The sequence below is a fragment of the Juglans microcarpa x Juglans regia genome, chromosome 3S (assembly GCF_004785595.1).
Source record: "Juglans microcarpa x Juglans regia isolate MS1-56 chromosome 3S, Jm3101_v1.0, whole genome shotgun sequence".
Lineage (NCBI taxonomy): Eukaryota > Viridiplantae > Streptophyta > Magnoliopsida > Fagales > Juglandaceae > Juglans > Juglans microcarpa x Juglans regia.
In genome coordinates, this window is record NC_054599.1 from 18,168,917 (window position 1) to 18,190,867 (window position 21,951).

Sequence of the window (21,951 nt, forward strand, 5' to 3'; positions counted from 1 at the left end):
TATTCAATTTCTAAATGGAAGTGTACTGGGAGTTCTTTTTCCTCAGTCACATTTTGCACTCAATCCGCTAAGATGGCATTCACCATCTAAATCCTCCTGCTATATTCTAATATTTCTTGGCCCATGGGAATTAAGGATAAATCAATTGATTATGCCTATCGTTCCCAAAAAAATGGAAAAGATTTTATCACAGACCCAAAGATTTTCATCAAAAGATTGAACCCCAATAAATCTCAACAGAAAACTCGATCGTTCCATGACCATGTGAACATTGGCAATCTATGATCTTAATCAAATTAAATTTAGTGTTACATGTAGTCTGTATTATAAAAAAAAAGACCAAAAATCATATATGGTTTCAACAAAATGACAGGCTAAAGAGTGCCTGCCAGAACAATATAGAATGCCAACCAACTGCAAGAATTAATGCATTTATACACATATTTATAAATTTATTTATTTATTTGCTTTATCCAAATTTGGTTTGAGAGAGCAAAAGCAAGGCCGGAGTAATTGATTTGTCAATGGAAGGTAGCAGTGTCCCAACCTCTTTAATATCTCCTCCACAGTACTAATATGCCGTACATACACAAGAAGACTGATGATATGGGTTCTCTCTTCTGGCCATTCAGGAATGAAGTCTGCGCCTCATAAGTGAATTTAGGCTAAGTAATATAGTATGGCACGATTCCCTACTGAGAAGAAATTCCTTGATGCAAATCTTCCTTTTCCACCCAACCATTTAGCTTCGAAAAAGCAAGAAGTATATCTTTAGAACGTGAAGTACAACTTCCCGAAGAACATCACTCACCATGAATCGCATTTTTCAATACTTCCTGCATAATTTGATAAAGTAATATATAAATTCATGGCTGATAAAAATTAAGGACAGTATTGAAATATAGATGTATGCTCTTCAAAATTTTCATTCTTGATCTCAAGTATCTGAACATATAGAAAGCTCCTGACTCAATGATCTAAATGACAAGGAACTGAAGGTTGGCTTATCCGACTTGGGAATTCCTTTAGTAAAAAGGTCATATAATTGCATCAAGATCCCTGGAAGAATGGCTTCTCACTACCGCTAAAATGGTTTCAACCAAGTATGTGCATGATGACTTCTATGTCCATGCAATACCTTCACCATTCAAGTCAGTCCACACAATCTCGGGCACCACAATTATCATTCTCAAAACCTAGTTGTCCCCGTTGGGAGAAACTGTGTGGCATTGTAGCAATCCGAAGTCATATAGCGCTACAAAACTGGCTCTGATACCACAAAAGGACCGGACATATTTGGGACTATCCGTGATAACTTCTCTATAGTCTAGATCAACTTGGTATACACTCAATGTGGGACAATACATGCTTACAGAATATACTCGCACAATCCAAGATAACATGATGACTTCACAAATCCATGTCCAGACAAGAAAACATGAGGCATTTTCTTATATCATGTATAATCAGATTTTCTGGAGTTCAGGTGAAAAAGAAAGGAACTGATCTTGAATATTAATACATAGCTAAAAGCAAAAGTTGAGTGGAGGCAATTCTCCAGTGGTTATATGAAATTGCTGCTATTCAAAGCTATGGAACACCTCTAATGCCTGATTTTCCACATGATTATGTACTCACATTCCTCCCATACCTACGATTCTACAAAATGCATACTGTTAGAGGAAAGAAAGCAAAAAGTAGAACGAAATGGTTAACAGTGAGAAACCATCATGTTTATTGGGACTACTTAATGTGATGCCAGCTTGACAATACTTTTAACAGTAAAGAAAGATAGAAGAATGCTGTGGAACACTTGTACTGGTTGACTTAATTAGGGACTCAAGTTTCTTTATTAAATCCCCACAATAAAAATAAAAATAAAAAATCAAGTGAAACACTAAATTTAAAATACAGATAAAGAAAAAGGGAAAGGAAAAAAACAAAGAAATGGATTGCAATGAAATGATAAGAGGCACAGAGACATGCTATACCTTATCTGAAATACTTTTTGACACTTTTAATCCCCCATAAAAGGCAGGCAATGGTGTGGCTTTAAAATTAAAGCTCTGTCTTAATTTTCTGATCTCAGCTCCTTTTTCCACCTGCATCAAGCAGCATAGGGTGTTGATTATTTGAGGAGCCATCCTCCTAATTCTCAGCTCCTTCTTCGGATAAACTAATGCTAGTAATAGTTGCTCATAGAAAATGATTGTTTGAGGACATCCTTTGAATTAGATCGCTCAACAGGGAATTATATGGGCTCTCTAAACAGAACTCATCATAAATCAAGTTTACCTTTGGTTTTGATTGAAGGCCAGTCCTTGCTGCCTCTTTGGCATTCGACTTCTCCTCCAATTTCTTAGAAAGCTAAAAATAAATTGGTAAAAAGAGATTACAATGTATTCAGTTAAGACAGCATTGTATCTTCAATAGTTCAAAAATGCATGAAATAAGAGGATTTTGAGGGGTGTCAATGGGTACCTCCTTTCTTTTCTCTGCTCTTTCATCACTTCTCAAGTGAAAAGATGAAGGGGCGGCCTTAGCACATTTTTTATCCACGCCACCTGCTTTTAGTGACCTATTCCATGACAACAAAGAAATATTCAACTTACCATAAAAGAAAACTCAAATATTCAAAAAAATAACCATCCCTAATAATAATGCAAAATATTTAAGGGGACAAGCCACTTTATGTACATGAGTGTTGGACAGGAAAATAAATCAATAGAAGAAGCATAGTTTAAGCAAGGACATTTGGGAATACCCCAGAAGGAAATTTTTCCCTACTTAATCTTCATTTACACCGCACCAACCACCTTTCATCACAAGGGTGTGGAAGCAGACCTTGGGGAATGCCCACAGCAACCAGTAATTAACAAAAATAGTGAGAATTGGATCTCCTTGCATTTGTGTGGGACTGGAGGCGCCTACAGCTAATATTTGACAATTCATAATTGTGATAGAGTCTCAGGGGTAGAGATGGTTCATATTTTAGTGGGTGAACTCGTGCCTCAATTGGTGAACGATTAGTTATAAACCTTGGAGGATATATTATTACGAGCCATACTTGGCATTCAGGTGTCTGCTTTATATGATTGGACATAACCCATCCCAAATAAAATTGAACCTCTTCAGATTTCACCCTTTCCATTTGCTCTATCCTTGTTCTGTTTTGTTTAGATCCGAAAAAATAACATAGTTCAAAGCAAACACATTAAGTATGAAAGGCAGACGGAAAATCATAAACCAAATATTCTGGAGATGCAAGTATCACACAACTCTGAGCAAAAAACTACACTGCACAATACAAACACAGACGTATGCAATGGTTGATATACTCATGATGAGGAAAGTCTGAAGACAGAACATTACCCTTGATTCTCTTTTCGTGGAGTCATAGAAGATGAAACCCTTGGTTCTGTCCCCTTTATTGGCACCTAAGAAAAATAAATGTTCCACAAAATGAAAAATCTGAAGTTAGATTAGTTGATCATAGCCTTTTATCAGCAAGAAAAAAGTAGTAGTTGGAAAGGTCGCTGCCTTTTCATTAATATGATAAACCTGCTTTGGATCAGAAGCTCTCTCTTCACCAGAAGATTTTGGTTGGTTTATATTTTTCTGAAATGTTTTAAATGCTCGTTTGACAATATCCTTGTCCCCCATTTCCTCCATAATGAAAGATTTCCGAGTCATCCTAAGGGAAGCTGGATTAGAATCTGTAGGATCCAAGCTAAGGGACGCATGCAGAGACTTTGGAGCAACTTTCTTGCTTTCACCAGTAGAAGGATTTTTGCTCCTAGGTAAAGATGAATAATTTCCCTTCTTTGTTGAAGATTGTGATGCAGATAACGCAGTGGGAGTTAGTATAAGCTTTGACACTTTAGGGGTGGAAATATGTGATGTTTTCGTCCCGGGTGACACTGGTTTCTTCTTTAACCTGGTCACAGTTCTCTCCTCATTCCCTGAAGTAACCTGTACAAACAAACCTAAGAATAATATGAGCCACCAGATCCAACCAAAAACCCCAAGTTTCTAATACATCTAAGTTCCCCAATAAAGATCAATTAGTAAGAGAAATCAAGCACTTCCACCTTCTTAAATTCCTTGGGATGGTGGTCCAACATCACGGTTTCTACTTTGACGTGTGTAGCATGTCCCATTTCATTGTTACAATTGTGCGAAACTTCCTTCATGTCTTGAGATTCAACCACAGCAGATTCTTCTTCTTCTTTTACCAAAACCGGTTCTTTTGACTTGGGGATATCTACTGTACAACCTATTTCTTCTTTCACTCCCTCAGATGCTGACCTTTGACTTTCTGTACTGATTGCAGCATCCTCCTTCAGATCATCCACTTGGGTGCTAATCACCTCACTGATCAAATTGGTTTGTTGCATAACAATGTCTTCTGCAGAACAGTGGCGATCAGATACATCAAATTCGGAAACAGCACCACAAGCAGTTACGGTCAGATCTACACCATTTTGATTCTCTGCCCTCAACGAATCGTCTTCCATTTGCTTTTCTTGATCCATTATCTCAGCTTTGCGAGCAGCAATCTTCCTGTAATGGGCTTCGAAGTAGGCCGCCTTCTTAGCCACCGATCCGGGTGTAGCACACTTCTCAACTTCTTCCAAGTACTTATTGGGCGAGAAAGTTGACCATTTCTCCCAAGAAAGCGAATCATTCTCAAACCTACCGAATGAAACGGACACTTCCAATCCAGGTTTCGAGGCAGCCGTCTCTCCTGTCTGTTCATATATCAAAGAAAAGCCAAAACCCAATCATATTTTCAAGAAAAGAAACAGAACGGCATCTCGGAATAACAAAAACAGTGTGGACATTTAGCAACCTCGGATACATAATCACTCAATAAGCCACAAAACAAACAACATAAAAAAAGAAAACCAAACAAAGAACTCGCTTTTTTACAGATTTGAAGGACAGATTTATGCGCACCTTATCTTCATATCTGGGAACATCCACTATTGATTCACCCATCTGAGTGACAGGACTCGCAGTTGAATTTCCAGCTACACCACGCCAAGACGCAAAATTGTCTATACCATAGGCTGCGAGTTTGTGACTAGCACAGGCAGACCCTCAGTTCAATGGATCTCACTTAAAGATCGAGAATGGGCAAATTCAATACAGAGACAAAAAGAACACACTAAACAAATGCAAGCAACGAAGGAAAAGATGACATGTCCACGTGTTGTTCCACATTTCTAGTCCTTTTTCCTTTTTACCCCAACAACTCATTTACCACCAAGCTTTTTCCAGAAAATGACAAACATGTCCGCTTGTGGAACTTCTGAAAAGACCCTACATGATAATCCAATCAACAACAGTGAAAAAAATAAAATCAATGACCCAAATCATATTTCCAAAAGATGATTTGGCTTTCACTATTTTATAGCCAATATAAAAAGTCAAAAACTATTGTGAGAGAAAGAGAGAACTTTTGGAGCAGTATTTGGTAAGCTTTTAATGAGGACATCTAGCTTAGTTGGGCTCAATTATGAAGTTTCAACAGAACAAAGTCGGCACGTTAAAGGAACTGAGATATCACAACCAATTTATCGCCATTTTCTACGAAAAAAAAAAAAAAAAAAAGAAACCCTTAAGATTCTTAAGCGGCAGGGCTCGAGAGAGGGACACAGTAACCCCAAAAACATCGACTAGATCATTAACCATGAAAAAGATGCAAATGGTGAGGAAGGCCCACTTCGAAAAGCAGTGCAGGGGCGTGAATGACAGGCTTGTCTGAACTAAATAATCAAGACTTCCATGGCCTTTGCTGGACCGCACGATTGAGTTAGTTGAACAAGACGACAGCAAAAGCATTATGCTGTCTGAGAAATATCCAGCGGAAACCGGCACCGTATGATTTGTCGCTAAGCTTCATACGTTGTCCCTTCTTATAGAAGGGTGGCCAAAACGTAGAAATTGTACGTCAGACCATTCACAACAGGTTGGCAGCCAAATCTTCCGCCCACTTTTCATTATATCTCACTTAATATTAATATTCTATTATGTCCTATGATCTTGAAATTAATTATTAATTTTTAAAGTTACATTATTTATATAAGTTGGTCTTCTTTATTGTAATTAAAAATGAAATCAAAATTTGCTCCAACAAGTTTTAAAATTTCTAATGACATTAGTCAGTTGATCAATGGCTCTCTCAACCTGATTTTCCTATTAAAACAGCATACTAATTAAAGTTATAAAAATCTAAGAAAACTCTCACTTCAATGGTGTATTGTGTATCTGAATAAATAAGTTTACAAATAAATTTCTCTAATTCAATATACCTACACACAAATTGACTGAGTTGGAATATTGCATTTGAAAATTGGAGTTGGCAAAATGAGCCTTAAAAAATAAATATTTTCAACTTTGATTAGAGTAACTTGAAAAAAAAATAAAGCATAAATATTTTCAATCCTGGTTTAAATCAAAATAAAAAAAAAAAAAAAAAAAAAAAAAAAAGCAAAGTAAAGAATATAAAAATATCATAAGGGCTGGTTTGGATACAGAGATGAGATGAGATGATTTTAGATAAAAAATAAAAATTGAAAAAAAATTATTGTTATAATATTATTTTTAATATTATTATTGTTTTAGGATTTGAAAAAATTGAATTATTTATTATATTTTGAAAAAGTTGTAATGATGAGACGAGATAAGATGAAACATTTTCAAAAGGTTTGACCAAAGTTTAGTTCATATTTTCAATCCTAAAAGAAATATTGTTCTTTATCCTAAATCAGGCCATTTTCAGTGACATTTTTCGATGTGGTACATTTTAAGTAGTTATCTATTTAGTAGTAGTAGACGACATATTAATTCACATAAAATATGTAACATTGACATATATGATTTGATATGAAAAAATTTAAGATGAAGAGAAGCATTATTTTTTATGTTTTGTTTAAAATTTAGAAAAGTAGTAATGATTAAGTAATAATTAGAAAAGAAAAGTTGAAAAGTTGAAATTTTAAATTGAAAAGTATTTATATTTAAATTGTGTTTGGATATTGAGATGAAATCAGATAAGATAGTTTTAAAATTTTGTGAAAACAAGCCAGGCCTTAGCCAAGTAGTACAATGTAAACTAGAATAACTTCTTGCGTGCTATTGTGAGTTATCATTTATATTAAATGATAATTATAAAGAGAAATGGTATTCGTAGTTTTAAGATTTGCAAATCTCATACATTCTTTTTGAAAAAAATAAATAAATATGAGATTCAGTCAAAAGTTTATTTTTTAATAATAAATCACACTTTTTTTTTAAAGGGAGTATAAGAAAGCATAAACCCCTAAGTTTAACCTCCAACGTAAATAACATATGAAAATCTTATCTCAACGTCGTGTTTCCCTTTCTTTAATTATAATGTTTGTTGGTTTGTTTTATCACAATCAAAATTACTATCACTACTCTTCCAATCTGACCCCTCCTGTCGATTTGGAACATCTTTTTCCAAGGAAAGTCACTGAAATTGACAATAACTTTGTGTCAAATTCCTTCTGATGAGGAAATCTCTCTTGTTGTTAAAAATCTCCCATCTTCAAAAGTACCTGATCCTGATGGTTTCATCGGTCCTTTTTATAAAAAATTTTGGGAGGTTGTCAAGGTTGATATTTTGGCTACTGTTAAAAGTTTCTTCACTCAATGGCATCTTCTAAAAGCCCTTAATTGTACCAACTTGGGCTTGATTCCCAAGGTGGAGAATCCAAATGATATCAATCAATTTAGACATATTAGTCTTTCAATATTTGCTATAAAATTATAGCAAAAATCCTTGCAAATAGGTTTAAAGCTTTCCTTCCAAATATTATCTCCCCCTATCAATCTGCTCTCTTGCCAAGCAGACTCATTCAAGAAAATACGATCTTGGCCTAAGAGATTTTTCATCTCATGCATAAAAGAAGGACCAGAACTAAAAGTATGGCTATCAAAATTGACATGGCCAAGGCTTTTGATTTCATAGAATGGACATTCATCTTGGATGTTCTCTTTCATCTTGGCTTTAACCATAAATGGATCCATTGGATTAAAGAATGTATTTCTACTATTTCCTATTCAATCATAATCAATGGATCCCCTCATGGTTTTTTCCAACCCTCGAGAGGTTTGCGTCAGGGTGATCCCTTATCACCCTTTCTTTTTATCCTTACCACTGAAGTGCTCACTAGACTTATCATCCAGAAAAAAAATCTTGGTCTTCTTAAAGGAATAAAACTCTCAAGAGAAGGGCCTCCATCTCTCATTTGTTGTTTGCTGATGACTTGATCCTGTTTGGTACGGCTAATTACCAAACAGCCCAAACCTTTGTAGAATGTATAGCTTCTTATAACTCTTGGTCTGGGTAAAATATCAACCAAAAGAAATCATCTCTTCATTTCAGTGCCAACATCAATCCTGACTCCATCAATGCTGTTAAATACTTTTTTGACTTCAGAATATCTCCCCCAAACTCTAAATATTTGGGCCTACCCCTCTCACATGGTGCTGAGAAAAAAAAAAATTTCTTTCTGATCTCATTGAAAAAATTCAAGTCAAACTTCAAGGTTGGAAGAACTAAAGTCTTATCCCAAGCTGCTAAAACTGCTCTTATCAGATCGGTGGCAAGTGATCTGCCCTCTTATGCTATGTCCTCCTTCCTATTCCCAAAAGAAATCGCAAAAAAAATTGACTCTTTGATGAGAAGGTTCTGGTGGGGGTATGATGAAAACCAAAAAAGGAAATTTACTCCAAAATCTTGGAAGTCTGTTTACCGAAATCTATGGGAGGTCTTGGCTTGAAACATATTTCCATTTTCAACTCTGCTCTCATGTCAAAATTCGCTTGGGCTTCTATCAATAACTCATCCAGCTTATGGCAACAAGTTCTTTCAAAGAAATATTTGAATTCTCACTCCTTTCTAGAAGTTTTACACAAAGCTACGGATTCTAGATTTTGGAAAAGCATCCTAAAACAAAGGGACTTTCTCAAATCAAGCATATGTTTCCAGATCAATAATGGAGCTACCACAAGAGTATGGGCCGATCCTTGGATTCCTTCCTTACCAACCAGTATGCCTTTACCGAATTCCACTAATGTTATTATCGATCATTCCATGACTGTATCTGAGCTAATTCTTGAAGAGCCAAGGCGCTAGAACATTCTTCTCCTCAACACCCTCTTTTCAGAAACCACCATCAGAGAGATCCAGAAAATCCCATTAGCAAATCAAAATTTCCAGCAAGCTCCTGATAAAATCCAATGGCTTCATCACACATCTGGAAAATTTTTCGTAAAATTAGCTTATGCAGCTCTGGTTCAGCAGAATGGTAGTGCTTCCATCAGCAAATTGTCCATCAACTGGAAGGCCCTATGGAAGATGAAGTTACAAGATAGATTAAAGATGCTCCTTTGGAGAATTAGTCACAGTATCCTCCCCAAAAAACTATGATTAGCAGAGTCATTGCAATAGATGAAGAACAAACTCGCTACCCTCTTTGTAAAACTAAGTTAGAAGATCTCCCTCATCTGTTCTTAAACTGCATCTTTTCTAGAGTGCTGTGGCAACATTCCAAATGGCCTTTGGATACCTCTTGGTTTGCAAGACAACCAATCTCCAACTGGATCAACATCATCATTAATCCATCATCCCTATTGAAGATTCCGGAAGAAGAGCAGCATGATTTTCAAATATTTGCTACAATTGCAATGGATCAGCTTTGGTACCTAAGAAACCAATCTAAGCACAAATTAGCAACGCCCTCAATCTCTATATATGTTGACTCAGTGAATAAAATTTCTAACCAGCACATTAGAGCATGGGCAAAACAAGAGAATCAGATTGAAGAAAGGCAACCTGAAGGATACCAACTAATAACTTTCGATGTGGCAACAAAAAATGAGGGATCTATTCTCGCATCTCTTTGCTAGGGAGAAAATGGGAGATTTATTATTTGCAAAAACTGATCTCATCAGCAGGGTACAATCAAATGTAGGAGAAGCATCAGCTACTCTAATGGCCATTAAAGAAGCTGAAAAGTTAAAGTTGGAAAAGATAATCCTAGAAGGAGATTCAAGTATCACTATCCAAGCAATTTTAAATACCTCTCCTATCCAAGAATGGATCATGAGCCCAATCATTAATGATATCAGACATCATATTGACTCTTTCAAGGAATGAAAGGTGAGAAAAATTCATCGATCCAAAAATCGATGCGCGCACAATTTAGCGCAGTGGGCGACGACAACGCAAGCTTTTGGTAATATCCCCCTAATCCAAATTCCCCCTTCATTACAGCAATTTCATAGTGGGAATGATCCTCCCATCAATGATGTAATTAGTTAATTAGTTAGTTAATTTCTAGCTTTCAAACTTTATGTATGCTACTTTTATTAATTATATGCAACTTGCTTAAAAAAAAAATTACTATCACTAAACTTTAATTATATAGTCCGATCTCTTTCTAAACCACACCAGTGTTTTAAATTCTGTTTAGGTAATCATTCCGATTTAAGTATTAAAAAATAATATTTTAACTACGTTTCAATATACCATTTCAAGATTAGTTATCTATATAATAATAATTAATAAAAGAAGTATATATATATATATATATGTAAGTGTGTTTCATATATGTATTTGTATATATGCGTATGTCTATATATATATATATATATATAATATGGAAGAATTAAAGATTTTTAAAATGAATATACATTGAAAACATTAAAAAAATAGAGATATTGTTGTCAAAAGATAATATTAAAAAAAAATCACAAATGTGAGTTGAGACATTAAAAAAAAAAAAAAAAAAAAAAGAAGAAAAAACTAAAGAGCCGAAAAATTATTAAAAATACTAAGATTAAAAAAATAAAGAATGAGAGAACATATTTAAAGTTAAAAATATATATAAAAATCTCTTTTAGATTTTAAAATTACATAAATGCCATCTAGAATTTACAAAAATGTCATCTAAACTCAAAAAGATCACAAAATTGCACTAAAACAGTCCGAAGCATAATATAGTCTAGAATTGATCGGAGTGGGCCGGAATTTAGAATAAAACAAATTCAAAACCATGAACTGCACCCTTTTTCTTTAAGCTCATTTCTCTTAATCCAAAAGAAGCGCCGATCTAAGTGGGAAGGAGCACCAGCTCCTCTTTCTCTCCCCTTTCCTCTCCCATGGCTTAGAAGCCATGAATGTAAAGTTTTGGTGTGTTTTTCTCCTTTAGCACGAAAAACGGCTGATTTACGACTTTTTAGCCACCTTTGAGCTACACACGCCACTCACCGTTGGAGGTCCAAACGCCACCCATGCCATTCTATCAAATTTATAGGTCTCAGATCTTCAAGATCTAACCATCCACACCTACATGTTGTATAGATATGTGTTTCATAGACCCCTACGAAGCTGCAATTGAGTTGGCCCTTCGTTCCCATCTATCTTACTGAATTCTCAAAATCTCAAGTCGATATACTGAGACTATTCAAGTCTATGGAGTAAGAGATAGAGAACTTCTTCAACAGCAACAATTGATCCATAATTGATGCAATCCTATCTAAGGCAACCTCTCACTACAATAGTGAAAATCTTGGGCAAATCTCTTCGAGTACTGCTAACAAAAACTACCTCTATGGTTGGTCTCTCTTTCGGACTAAATTGTAGTTTATTGGCCAAGAGAACATGGATATTGGACTATATCATTAGTACCAATGTCCTCAAGCAGTGCTACAGGGAAGCCCCTTGAGGCTCACGAAACGCACGAAATGCAACATGGATAAGTGAGATTAAAAAAATATTAAAACTGTAAAATATAAATCTCTCTACATTCTATTGCCCTTCTCCCTAACGAATCTCTTTTTTTTTTTTGAAGGATCCATCGCTCCAAGGCAGTCGTGAAAGAGTAATGCAGAGATTCTTTTTCTGAAAAACTCATACGCAGACCTAGCTCCTATCAGACCATGAGCATCAGACCTAGCTCTAGTTTGGAATCACTCCTCAAATTAACAAAACCATTTCAAAATAATAAAAAAATGCTAGATGAACATGGTTCAACAAACTATAGAAACACTTCACAAAAAAGAAAACTTTTGAAAAATTGGAAAAGAAATAAGAATTCTAAGACCATCCACATGCTCATGAAATCAAACAACTCCCTAAAGGTTGAAAACAATTAAAACAGAAATGAAACAGACCCTTATACTGGCATTTCTAGGTCTGCGCATGAGTTCAAAAGGCACCATGCTTCCAGACTCTTGCAAAAAAAAAAGTTACTAGCATAAGTGGGAAACTTGGAGAAATTTTGGAAGGTTATCGTTTTGTATTGAACTGGAATTTGTCCACAAGAATTTAGTTCAAAGTCCAGACATCTTTTTATTTGTGGATCATCTTCTACATACTCCAAGTATTGTATGAGTTTCAGAACGGTTCCGTCGAAGGTGCTTTCAGCTCCTTCCTGCACCTGGTATGGCAGTTAATGGCACTACATTCTGTGATGGAGACAAAATGCAGAGAAATGAGATGGTCTCCGATGGCGCAAAACGAAAGTAAAGGATTCAAGTAAGGACAAAATAGACATTCATTATTGATGACATGGAGGGTGTGTTTTTCGTGCCTCTTGACCGGCGTGCTTGCTAGCATTTTTCCCCAAACAATGATGCTAGCCCATATTATATTCTAGCAAAAGAATGAAGGCACGGATTATATGAAAACTACTCATATCTATATAGATAAAATAATGCTCTTAGGGTTGCAAGCCCTTTAAAAAAAACGTGCGACCAGCATAACAGTAAATTTTTTTTTAAGTAAATTATATTTTCTCTTCAAAAGAATTTGTACAATATCGCCTTACACTAGCATCTTCTAACGAGGCCTCAGAATAAACATCCTCCTAGTGTGACTTCACCCAGGCTAGGACAATCTCCAATCGACTCTCCCCTCCTTTGTGGGCGTCGATCGGACCTCCCTGGAGGGGTACAAATAGGGAACTCTTGCCGAGTAGTCTGTTTGGCCAGAAACTCCCACCCCTTGCTGAATAGAAAGAAGAACTGCCAGTTCTAGTCTTTGACCCAGTTGTATCATGGCTCCAAGGGGGCCACCGTCTGCCCTTGGCGAGATCGGAAGCGACAAGTGTTCTCTTTCTACTTCAAGAGGCTATGGGTTAAAAGGAACTCCTGAGCAGTAAGATCCAGATGCTCTGGGTTGACCTCTTCCAGTGCCTAGCGCTAGACAATGCAACAATACACCAGAATCCTCCACGCATTGGGGTGGAGCTGTGCAAGAACCAGACAAAGGTAATCCAACATGTCACGAACTGGCCGACAAAAAAGAAGCCACAATCCGTTAGTAAACATGCCATGGTATAACACCACCCTCGAGGCATAACCCTCAGGGTCTACGCCCTCTTCACGGGCCTCAGGGACCTAAAAAATGACGGAGTCTAGGACTCCAAATGAAGTCTTTAGTGACCTCAAAAAAGCCAGAGTACCCTCCAACCTCCAGTTGGACCCATCAAAATGCTGGGACTCGGTGCAAGCCTCTGGAGGATCTATCCCCACTAGGAGTTTTGAAAGGTTTGGTTGGGTAGAAGGAGCTTGAGCCTCAAGGAGCAATGTGAGAAGCATGCTTAGGTGCGATGGAAGCAGATAATAGAAGCAAACTAAGAAACATCAAGAATTGAGAAGGCGGCGAAGACTCAAAGACGATGAGAAATAGTGAAAACAAACAAACCGAAAAAGGGAAGGGGGATGGACTTAAACAGGCACTCGCAACGTTTAAAGTTCCCCAAGGCACGAACCAGGATGCATTACGAAGGAAAGAGTGAACGGGTGTAGATCCCATGATAAGCGCTACATAAAGCAACGCTTTAGGTGAACCGTCAGTCGTTACCTAGACGAAGGAAGCCAAACAGGCGCATTCAAGTACACATCAATCTGTCAGAGATGTGCTGTCAAAATGTCCCTAGAAATAAAGGAATTCCCACTAAACACATTTGGTAAGAATTGATGGAGTAACTAGAAGTAATATCCTCGTCCCAGCCCATTGGGCCTGGGCCAGATACTAAGGCCCCTCTCGGACTAGATCCTCCCCTTCCACAGCTCAGGAATCACCAAAAAAGCCCAGCTCACAAACTGTGCTAGCAGAAAGGGAATGCATCGCGCGGGAAACAAGTCCAAGGGGACAGACGGAACATGCCAACCCTGACACTCACTTGTGAAGCCTAGCATTAAAGGATCTATGACGGCAAGTGAAAGGAAAGCACGGCCAACCTCAATTCTCTGACGATAGGGACAAAAAGGGACCATGCCAACCGTAGAGACGTCATCCGGGAAGCCGCGCCACATTAATGGCATCACCTTAGACACCACGCAGTATTAATGGCGCTACCTCAGACGCTATGCCACATTAAAGGCTATGACCAGGGCAACTGTGGGCTTGACACAGAGCCCTGACATAAGGTATGAGAATGTCCCCCCCGAAACCTCATATAAAATTCATGCTCTAGGTACAAAAGAAGCGTTCTGAGCTCTGTTATTCTCCTCTAATTCTCTTAGACAAAGTACTAATTTTAGCATTGGAGGCTCTTGGGACCACCACCAAGCTCACCATTATCTTTGTGATTGCAGGTAGAAATATCCCGACTTGAGTTGCAGGAAGTTAGCTCAAGTGTATGAAATACAACCTTTACAAAAGGCATCATCCTAAACAAGTTCATAAGCTAGCCTTTGTAACACCCCGTATTTTAGTATATTTTTACTGAAGGATTATTTTTTATTGTTCAAAAATTTATCCTCTTATTTTAAAATTGGTTGGATTTTTTTTAGTGAGTTTATTTCTATGATTTTAATTTGGTGAAAATTATTTTTATGTGCTTTCCTAATATTTATTTATTGTTATACATTTAAATTACTTTTAATATTTAAATTAATTATTGTGTGATTTAATTATTTCAATTTGACTTTACCATTGCGTTTGAGTTATTTTATTGAACTTATGGTTTTAAAATCGTCTCCGTTAGATCATTTTTGTGACCCAAGTTATGAGGATTGGACCTCATTTCTTTTCCTTCTATTTTTCTTTCCTCCTTTTCTTTTCCCTTTCTTTTCTTTTCCCTTTTATTTCTCCTTCGGCCATCTCCCGCGCGCAACACTCTCTCTCTCTCTCTCTCTCTCTCTCTCTCTCTCTCTCTCTCGCCGATCGTTCCTCACCCAGCCCGCCGCCATCTTGCCGCCGTGCGCGACACCGCCCACCCCATCGTGCTCCCCACCGGTCGGCGACCTCACCCCACCAACCTCACCTCCATCCGCGCCGCCGTTAACCACCACCAGCTTTTCAAAGCCGCAGCGCTACTTTCGCTCCAGCGCCGCCGTCGCGCCACCTCCGGCCACCATCTTCACACCACTTCATCCTCGACCTCTTGGCAACCCATTGGACCCAACCCCACCTCCGATCTGCCACCGGTGAAGCTCCACCATCTACATTTCCGATTTGGATATTTTGGTCTTCTACCGCCCATTGCACCGCCACCCTCGGCCAACCACCACCACCACTAGCTTCACCGACCTCCCTAGGCCCTACCCTATCAATCTTGGGTCTTCGTTTGCCTCCGTTTGAAAGTGGGTATTTGTGACCCACGGCCATAGTGTATTTTACACTGTTGCGTTGCTCAGACGTCACTTCTTGCAGCTTTGTGATCCTTCGGAAATTGCTTTATAGCGCTGTAAGTATTTTCTCAAAGAACTTTCGTGATTTAAATGTATTTTTGCACTAACTCATTTTAACTGTGAACTGGTTGGTTATGCCGGACTGAGTCCGAGGAGTTCGGGGGTCGGATGGATTGCGGACGGAGTAGATTGTATATTTGGTTTGTGATTTGATTGTGTTGGCATTTGTTGCATATTGGTGTCGTGTCTTATTCACTGCATTTGCACGCATGTTTATGTTTGTAACTGAAAACTGGGTTTTCGCATGATTGCATACATATTCATGTGTTTATTTGAAAACTGGATTTTCATGGGAGAAATGATTTTTGGGTGTGTTTGAAACGACTGGATTGACTGGTTTGAGAAAAAGGAAAAGAGACTGTAGGGATGTTGGTAAGCAGGGACGGTGGTAGAGTCCCGCCTGTGATTCTCATCTACGGTGCACGCGATAGGGATGGTGGTAAGCAGGGATGGTAGTTGTGTCCCGCCTGTGATTCCCACCTACGGTGCACGCGGTAGGGATGGTGGTATAGTCCCGCCTGTGATTCCCGCCTACAGTGTCCAATAAATTGTTGAGTTTTGTGTAAATCATTTTTTGGAAAAATGTTGGATTATATGTTTTGGCTAAAAGTGAGATTTTTAGCGTGTGTTGGAAAAGTACTTGTTTTCAGGAAAAATGAGGTTTTGGGATTTGTTAGTTGGTTGTTTTAATGCGTTTTTATCTCGAGGGTTGTTTGGATTATTACTTACCTGCGGTACCGTTTTATGGTATCGCAGATTTTGATGCAGATGATGATGATGAGTCTTAGGCTTTGGCTCCATTGGGAGAGCGATCTGGGATTGCTCTCGTGCATCGATATTTATTATCCTAGTCTTTTATGTATTTACCTTTTGTAATATATTTGGGATAACTGTATAATTTTTTTTAAAGATAAATTATTTTGGATACCTGTATTTAAATTGCTGGTACTTAGTTGACTTATTATATTATCTGCTGTGATTTTTGTTGTGCACTTTTGCATATTGCACACACTTCGGCACATTTCGTTGGGATGCGTGACCCATGTTGTCATCATCCCGATGTCACGATTCTCGCGTCCCTATACGTGGGAGTCGGGGCGTCACAACCTTAGTTGTAATACACATATAGGTACAGGCAATTCGAGAGTCGAAATCCCAAGAAAAAAAGATGCTCACATGCATGCATTACAACTCAAAATTTGTTTAAAAAAAAACAAAAAAAAGCTTCAGCCTCTCCTCATGAAACTTCTGGCTATACACGTAGCCTACATCTTTTGTTCCAAGTGAGATAAGGCATCAATCTTTGGAAACAAGTTGGAAAAGAATTAAGCGATAATTTTTTGCGCTTGGTTCTCTCTCTATCTCTCTCTCTCTCTCTCTCTTTCAAAAAAAACCTCCAAACCCAGATCTCTTTCCTTTTTACCGAAGCCTTGGCTTCCTCCTTTTTCTCTCATTTTTCTTTCTTCGTCTACCCACTTTGTCTATAAAGTTATTTCTATTTTTTACTTGATTTTTTTTCCTCCAGCGTCGAAAAAGACAAATGTGCAATTTTTTTCCAACATCTGAGAGAGTACAAGAAGGTTCCCAGGCAACCAATCGTTCAAAGAGAAGTGGCGGTTTCGCGATAACCGCCGCACGTGGGCCTCATGCGCCACCCCTTCCAGGAGCTTTTCTCACCACAAGTGTCAGACCAACGGATTGGCCACCATCAGATCCTTCAGATCTGAATATTGTGGCAGTAAGGAGACAAGTGTGTGGGCCCCACGCACCATCACAGATTCCAACATCTATTATAGTTGATCCAAACTGTCATCTGTTCATTTTTGCCTCTATCTTAATATTTTCTTTATTGTTTTCCTAACTATTTTTTCCAGATGAGGTTGATCACCGCGTCCTCACGGAATATGTAGACCTTAAAATTGAGGGAAGGGAACGTGGATCGGACGAGTTAGGTGAGTACCCGGGGGCTCACCGAGTCGAACTCGACCAAAATGAAGTGGAAGAAGACGTGCTCAGGGAAGGTTGCGTGCCGCAAAACAGAGTGAACAGTCACCATGGAGCCTCATAGATACTCCGAGTCCAAAGTCATCGCGATGTGAACGAGCGACATGTCGCACGAGGAGCCGAATTCCCTGTCGGTCGACATGGGGCAGTCCTGTGCTTCGGCAAATCGCAGCCACAGTACTTCGAACTCATCATCCTCGCCGACCACTCTAATCCGAAACGACCGGATGCCCAAACAAAGGGACGGTAACAGAAGCGAAAGAAACAGCAAAACGACGGCGCTGAAACGGGTAGGAATCATTTATGGGGACTTTCTGGGTGATTTTCTTAGGGTTCTTGGGAATGAAATACAGGGGGTAGAGGGAAAGTATAGTTATAGGGGGTAGATCATGCATTTATTGAAGGGGAAATGGAAAAGGAGAAGAAAGAGACGGTTGTGGAAATTATTTGGAACTGCAAAGGCTGGTCAATGCTAAACGCGAATCTGGCCAAAATGCCTATGGAGAGATAGATCGGAGAAAAGCCCAACACCCTCACTGCTACTAAGTTTTTTTCTTCCTTCTTCTTGACGCGTGACAGAGATGAAGGAAGACGGGAAGGGACTGTATTTTCTCTTTGGGGAAGGAGATTTGTAGGCTATTTGTATGGGATTCGCTTAGAGCATTGGAAATGACCTAGCCATTGCCAAGTCTAAAGTTTGTCTAGAATTCTAAATTTTGGCTATAGCATTAAACTTTAGTTAGATGAATCCACATTAGACTAGCTATCTTAAAATCAAAATAATAATATAATATTATATATTTTAATAATATTTTACATTTTTTTTATATTTTACAAATATACTTAATATATTAATTAATAATTTAATTTTTATTTAAAATTATTTAAATGGTCAAGTCGGCTATTTTCAATAGCAAAACCACAATTAGTTTCAAAAATTGAACCAACACCAAATCAAGAACTTCTAGAAACTGAACCAATCAGAATCAAAACTAAACAATACAATGAAAAGTTACATGCATGCACGCATTTCATTGGACTCGGCGAATGCATCCTAAATTATAAATCAGATGGTATTAGCTTCCTTCAAATGGAAAGGGGATAGACTTTACTTGATCAAAAGAAGACATCACAATATGCACAATGAAACAACAACAGAGGTGGCCTTTTATAATAAAAAGAGAAGGGACAACTCTCTACTTTTTTCCAATGTTCCACTTCCATTCAATGTTTGTTCATTGTCTTGGAAAGAGTTACTAATAATTATAATAACAACATGCTAATAACGTTGTACTCAATATCAACAATGCCATCCAAACATCATGGTCACTTGAATCTTCAAATTTTATGTTGCTCAAAGTTAGAGAAGTCTTCCAAAATTTCAAGCTACCTCCACTATTTGGCATATGTAAAGGAGAGTACATCTCAAGATCATTATCGTCAATAAAGTCTTCCTCATAGTCATCTTCAGAATCAAAGTCAGATGAATCATTTGTCTATGTTTCACCAATATCCTCACTGAGTCACCAATATCTTTAGAGATTATAAACAGCTACAATTAACAGATGAGAAAACATCATCTAAGGAAATGCAACAATGCTATGTTGGAAAAACTAATGTCCAATAATGCTCTGTTTTTATCATTTTTTGATTACTTGAAGGAAGAACTAATGTCCAATAATGCACAAACAGGCTACTAGACTTCCATAAAAATGCAAAAAAACCAAAAACTCTTATTGAATAACAAAATTGAATTGAATTAAGAAGGGTAAGCACAAACTTCCTGAAAAAGTGAAATAGTTCAACCACCCTAACAAAATAAAATAAAAAACTGGCAATCAAGCATCTTTCTTCATCATTATCCCTCTAGAACATTAACTATCAATCTTGTAACAGTAAGAGTGTGAAGAGAATCATCAAAAACCTAATGTTTTGTTGGAAAAGTAAACAAAGAAAATATACTTCAGCCATCTCTTTAGCCTTGGCCAAGCACCACCTTCTGAGATCACTTTTAATCTCGACAACTAAATATGAGCGTGAAAACAAGACAAATTCAAATAGAATAAAGCTTATACACACAAGAAGTTTTCAACAACCATTGGTTGTTAACAAATAGGTGTAAAAAATCACCCTCGTTCTCTCAGTCATTCACCCAAATATTAAATCTGCTTAGATTGTTGGAGACTTGTAACCCGGCAAACGATAATAACAATAAGAAAATTCAAGAGAGAGAGAGGAAATTGCACAATAACTAGAAACTACGACTTCCACAAAAATGCACAAACTCCAAATGAAGAGAAATCCATCGCACAATAGATTGATACCCATTTTACAAATTCATACCCATTTCATACTCAAAACCCAAACCCAAGGAAATCCAAAAATGGAGTATACGAAATTTGTTATTGAAACCCAAAAAAACCGAGCAAAATAAATGAAAAAAATCAAGGCTAGGGTTTCGGATCTTACCATGTTTTTGGTATATGATCTGGAGAGAAGCTCTAAGCAGTTGCTAGAAAGAGAGCTGTGGGCAATTCTACAGGAAGAAAAATGAAAAGAGCTGTGTGGGAGATAGGGAGAAGGAGATGTGAAGGGAGAGGAAAATGAAAAGGAGAGGAAAAGAAAAGGAAAATAATGAGATGGTCGTGCGAAATGAATATGCAGGGAAATGAATGTGCAGGAGAGAAGAGAAGGAGTCAAGATCAACCAAGGAATGGAGAGAAGAGGGAGAGAAGAGTTTCCGAAGAAATGAAAACGGAGAAAAGATTGAGAGTTTCTGAATGAAGGAAAATACGAGGGAAAGAGAGAGGAGCAGTTGGGACGGAAACAATAAAATAAATCTTTGATTTTTCAACAATGGCTCGCCAACTATAGCCAAGGAGGTGATTTCACTGTAGCTCAAAGTTGAGAAATTATGCCTTTGGCTATTCAATGCAGGGCTTTTAACTCAATAAAAGCCAAAATTTGGACTTGGATTTGGCAATGGCTAAGCCATTACCAATGCTCTTACTGTCTCTGTCGTCTTTTCTGTTTTCTCACTACCTTTTTCCTTCTTTTCCTAAAGTAGGGAAATGCTTATCCCACAGATGCTGGTCACCGATGGTGGCAACCGATTTAGTTTTTTTATTTTTATTTGTTATTTTTTTAAGTGAGTTTTTTTTTAATAAATTTATAATTTTTTTAAAAAAAATTATTGATTTAAAAAAATGTTAAAAAAAAAAAAGAAAAGATTAAAAATTTTGCCTATTCAGTGACTCTCTCGGTAGCATCAGAGTAGCATTATTCTTTGATATTATTCATCATCTTACATTATACACTTTTACATATTTTAAAATTTTATTTTTATTTTTATTTTATTTTTGTTAAACTAATTAAGTTGTTCTACTTATTATTCATATATCACATATTTGTTATAGCAAAAAAAATTAAAATAGATGTATTGTGGGGAGATAATATGTAGAATTATTCTTCCTAAAATACTTTTAAACCGAACCTTTTTTTTCCCTCTCCCTCTAGGAGCATCCTCAATGGATTAGCTAAAGTTAAAAGATATTTTTTATGAATGTAAGAGAAATTTAACTTTTAGCTATTCCATTCACATAAATCTCTACATTGTAATAGCTATTTTTTCATTATATAACAATAAAATAATATAAGATGAATTTGATTTTGGTTATTCACATCAAATCTCCACAAAGAATTATTCATTTATTCATTATATAGTAATGAGTAACTAATATTTTCAAAAATATTTAATTTTTTTAATTATTAATTTATTTTATTTTATCATATTTTACCATTCTACCTATAATATATTAATTAATAATCATATTCTAATTAAATTAATATATCACAAACTCAAATTAATATATCAATTGTGATAAAATATGTGATAGAAAGAAATGGAGAGAGAAGTAAGTGATAAAATATATATTTGATGTATGTATAGTAACTTTTAAATTTGAAAAAACTTTTGAAAGTCATTGTAGCTTCCAATAGTTAATCCATTGTGAGCATATTTTGCTCTCTAAGAACATTCTCATTAGCTTGGCTAAATTCATTTTCAAAATTTAGTCAATATCACACTTTTTTACATTTGCCTATTCCATTTAAATTCAACCCTCACATTGGATTATCTATTCACTTTCACTCTCTATATAATAATAAAATATTATTAATTTAATAATTTTTTTATTTAATTTATTTTTA

The 21,951-nt window shown here is 36.8% G+C and overlaps 1 protein-coding gene and 1 long non-coding RNA gene across 2 annotated transcripts; both read right to left on the reverse strand.

Moving 5' to 3' along the window:
- Positions 1-443: 443 nt before the first annotated feature.
- On the reverse strand, positions 444-5,393 carry LOC121257221 (protein WVD2-like 7). The gene is made up of 8 exons (XM_041158158.1): positions 4,960-5,393; positions 4,092-4,751; positions 3,562-3,972; positions 3,373-3,437; positions 2,482-2,578; positions 2,296-2,367; positions 1,992-2,102; positions 444-836 (listed from the first exon to the last, which is right to left on the reverse strand). Exons 1-8 carry the CDS (start codon positions 4,999-5,001, stop codon positions 804-806), a joined length of 1,491 nt encoding a protein of 496 aa, XP_041014092.1. The 5' UTR covers positions 5,002-5,393; the 3' UTR covers positions 444-803.
- A 53-nt stretch (positions 5,394-5,446) lies between these two features.
- Positions 5,447-19,201, reverse strand: LOC121257224. Its single transcript, XR_005939177.1, has 3 exons — positions 19,073-19,201; positions 16,747-16,749; positions 5,447-5,461 (listed from the first exon to the last, which is right to left on the reverse strand). It is a non-coding gene; the product is annotated as an uncharacterized LOC121257224 (long non-coding RNA).
- Positions 19,202-21,951: the final 2,750 nt, after the last annotated feature.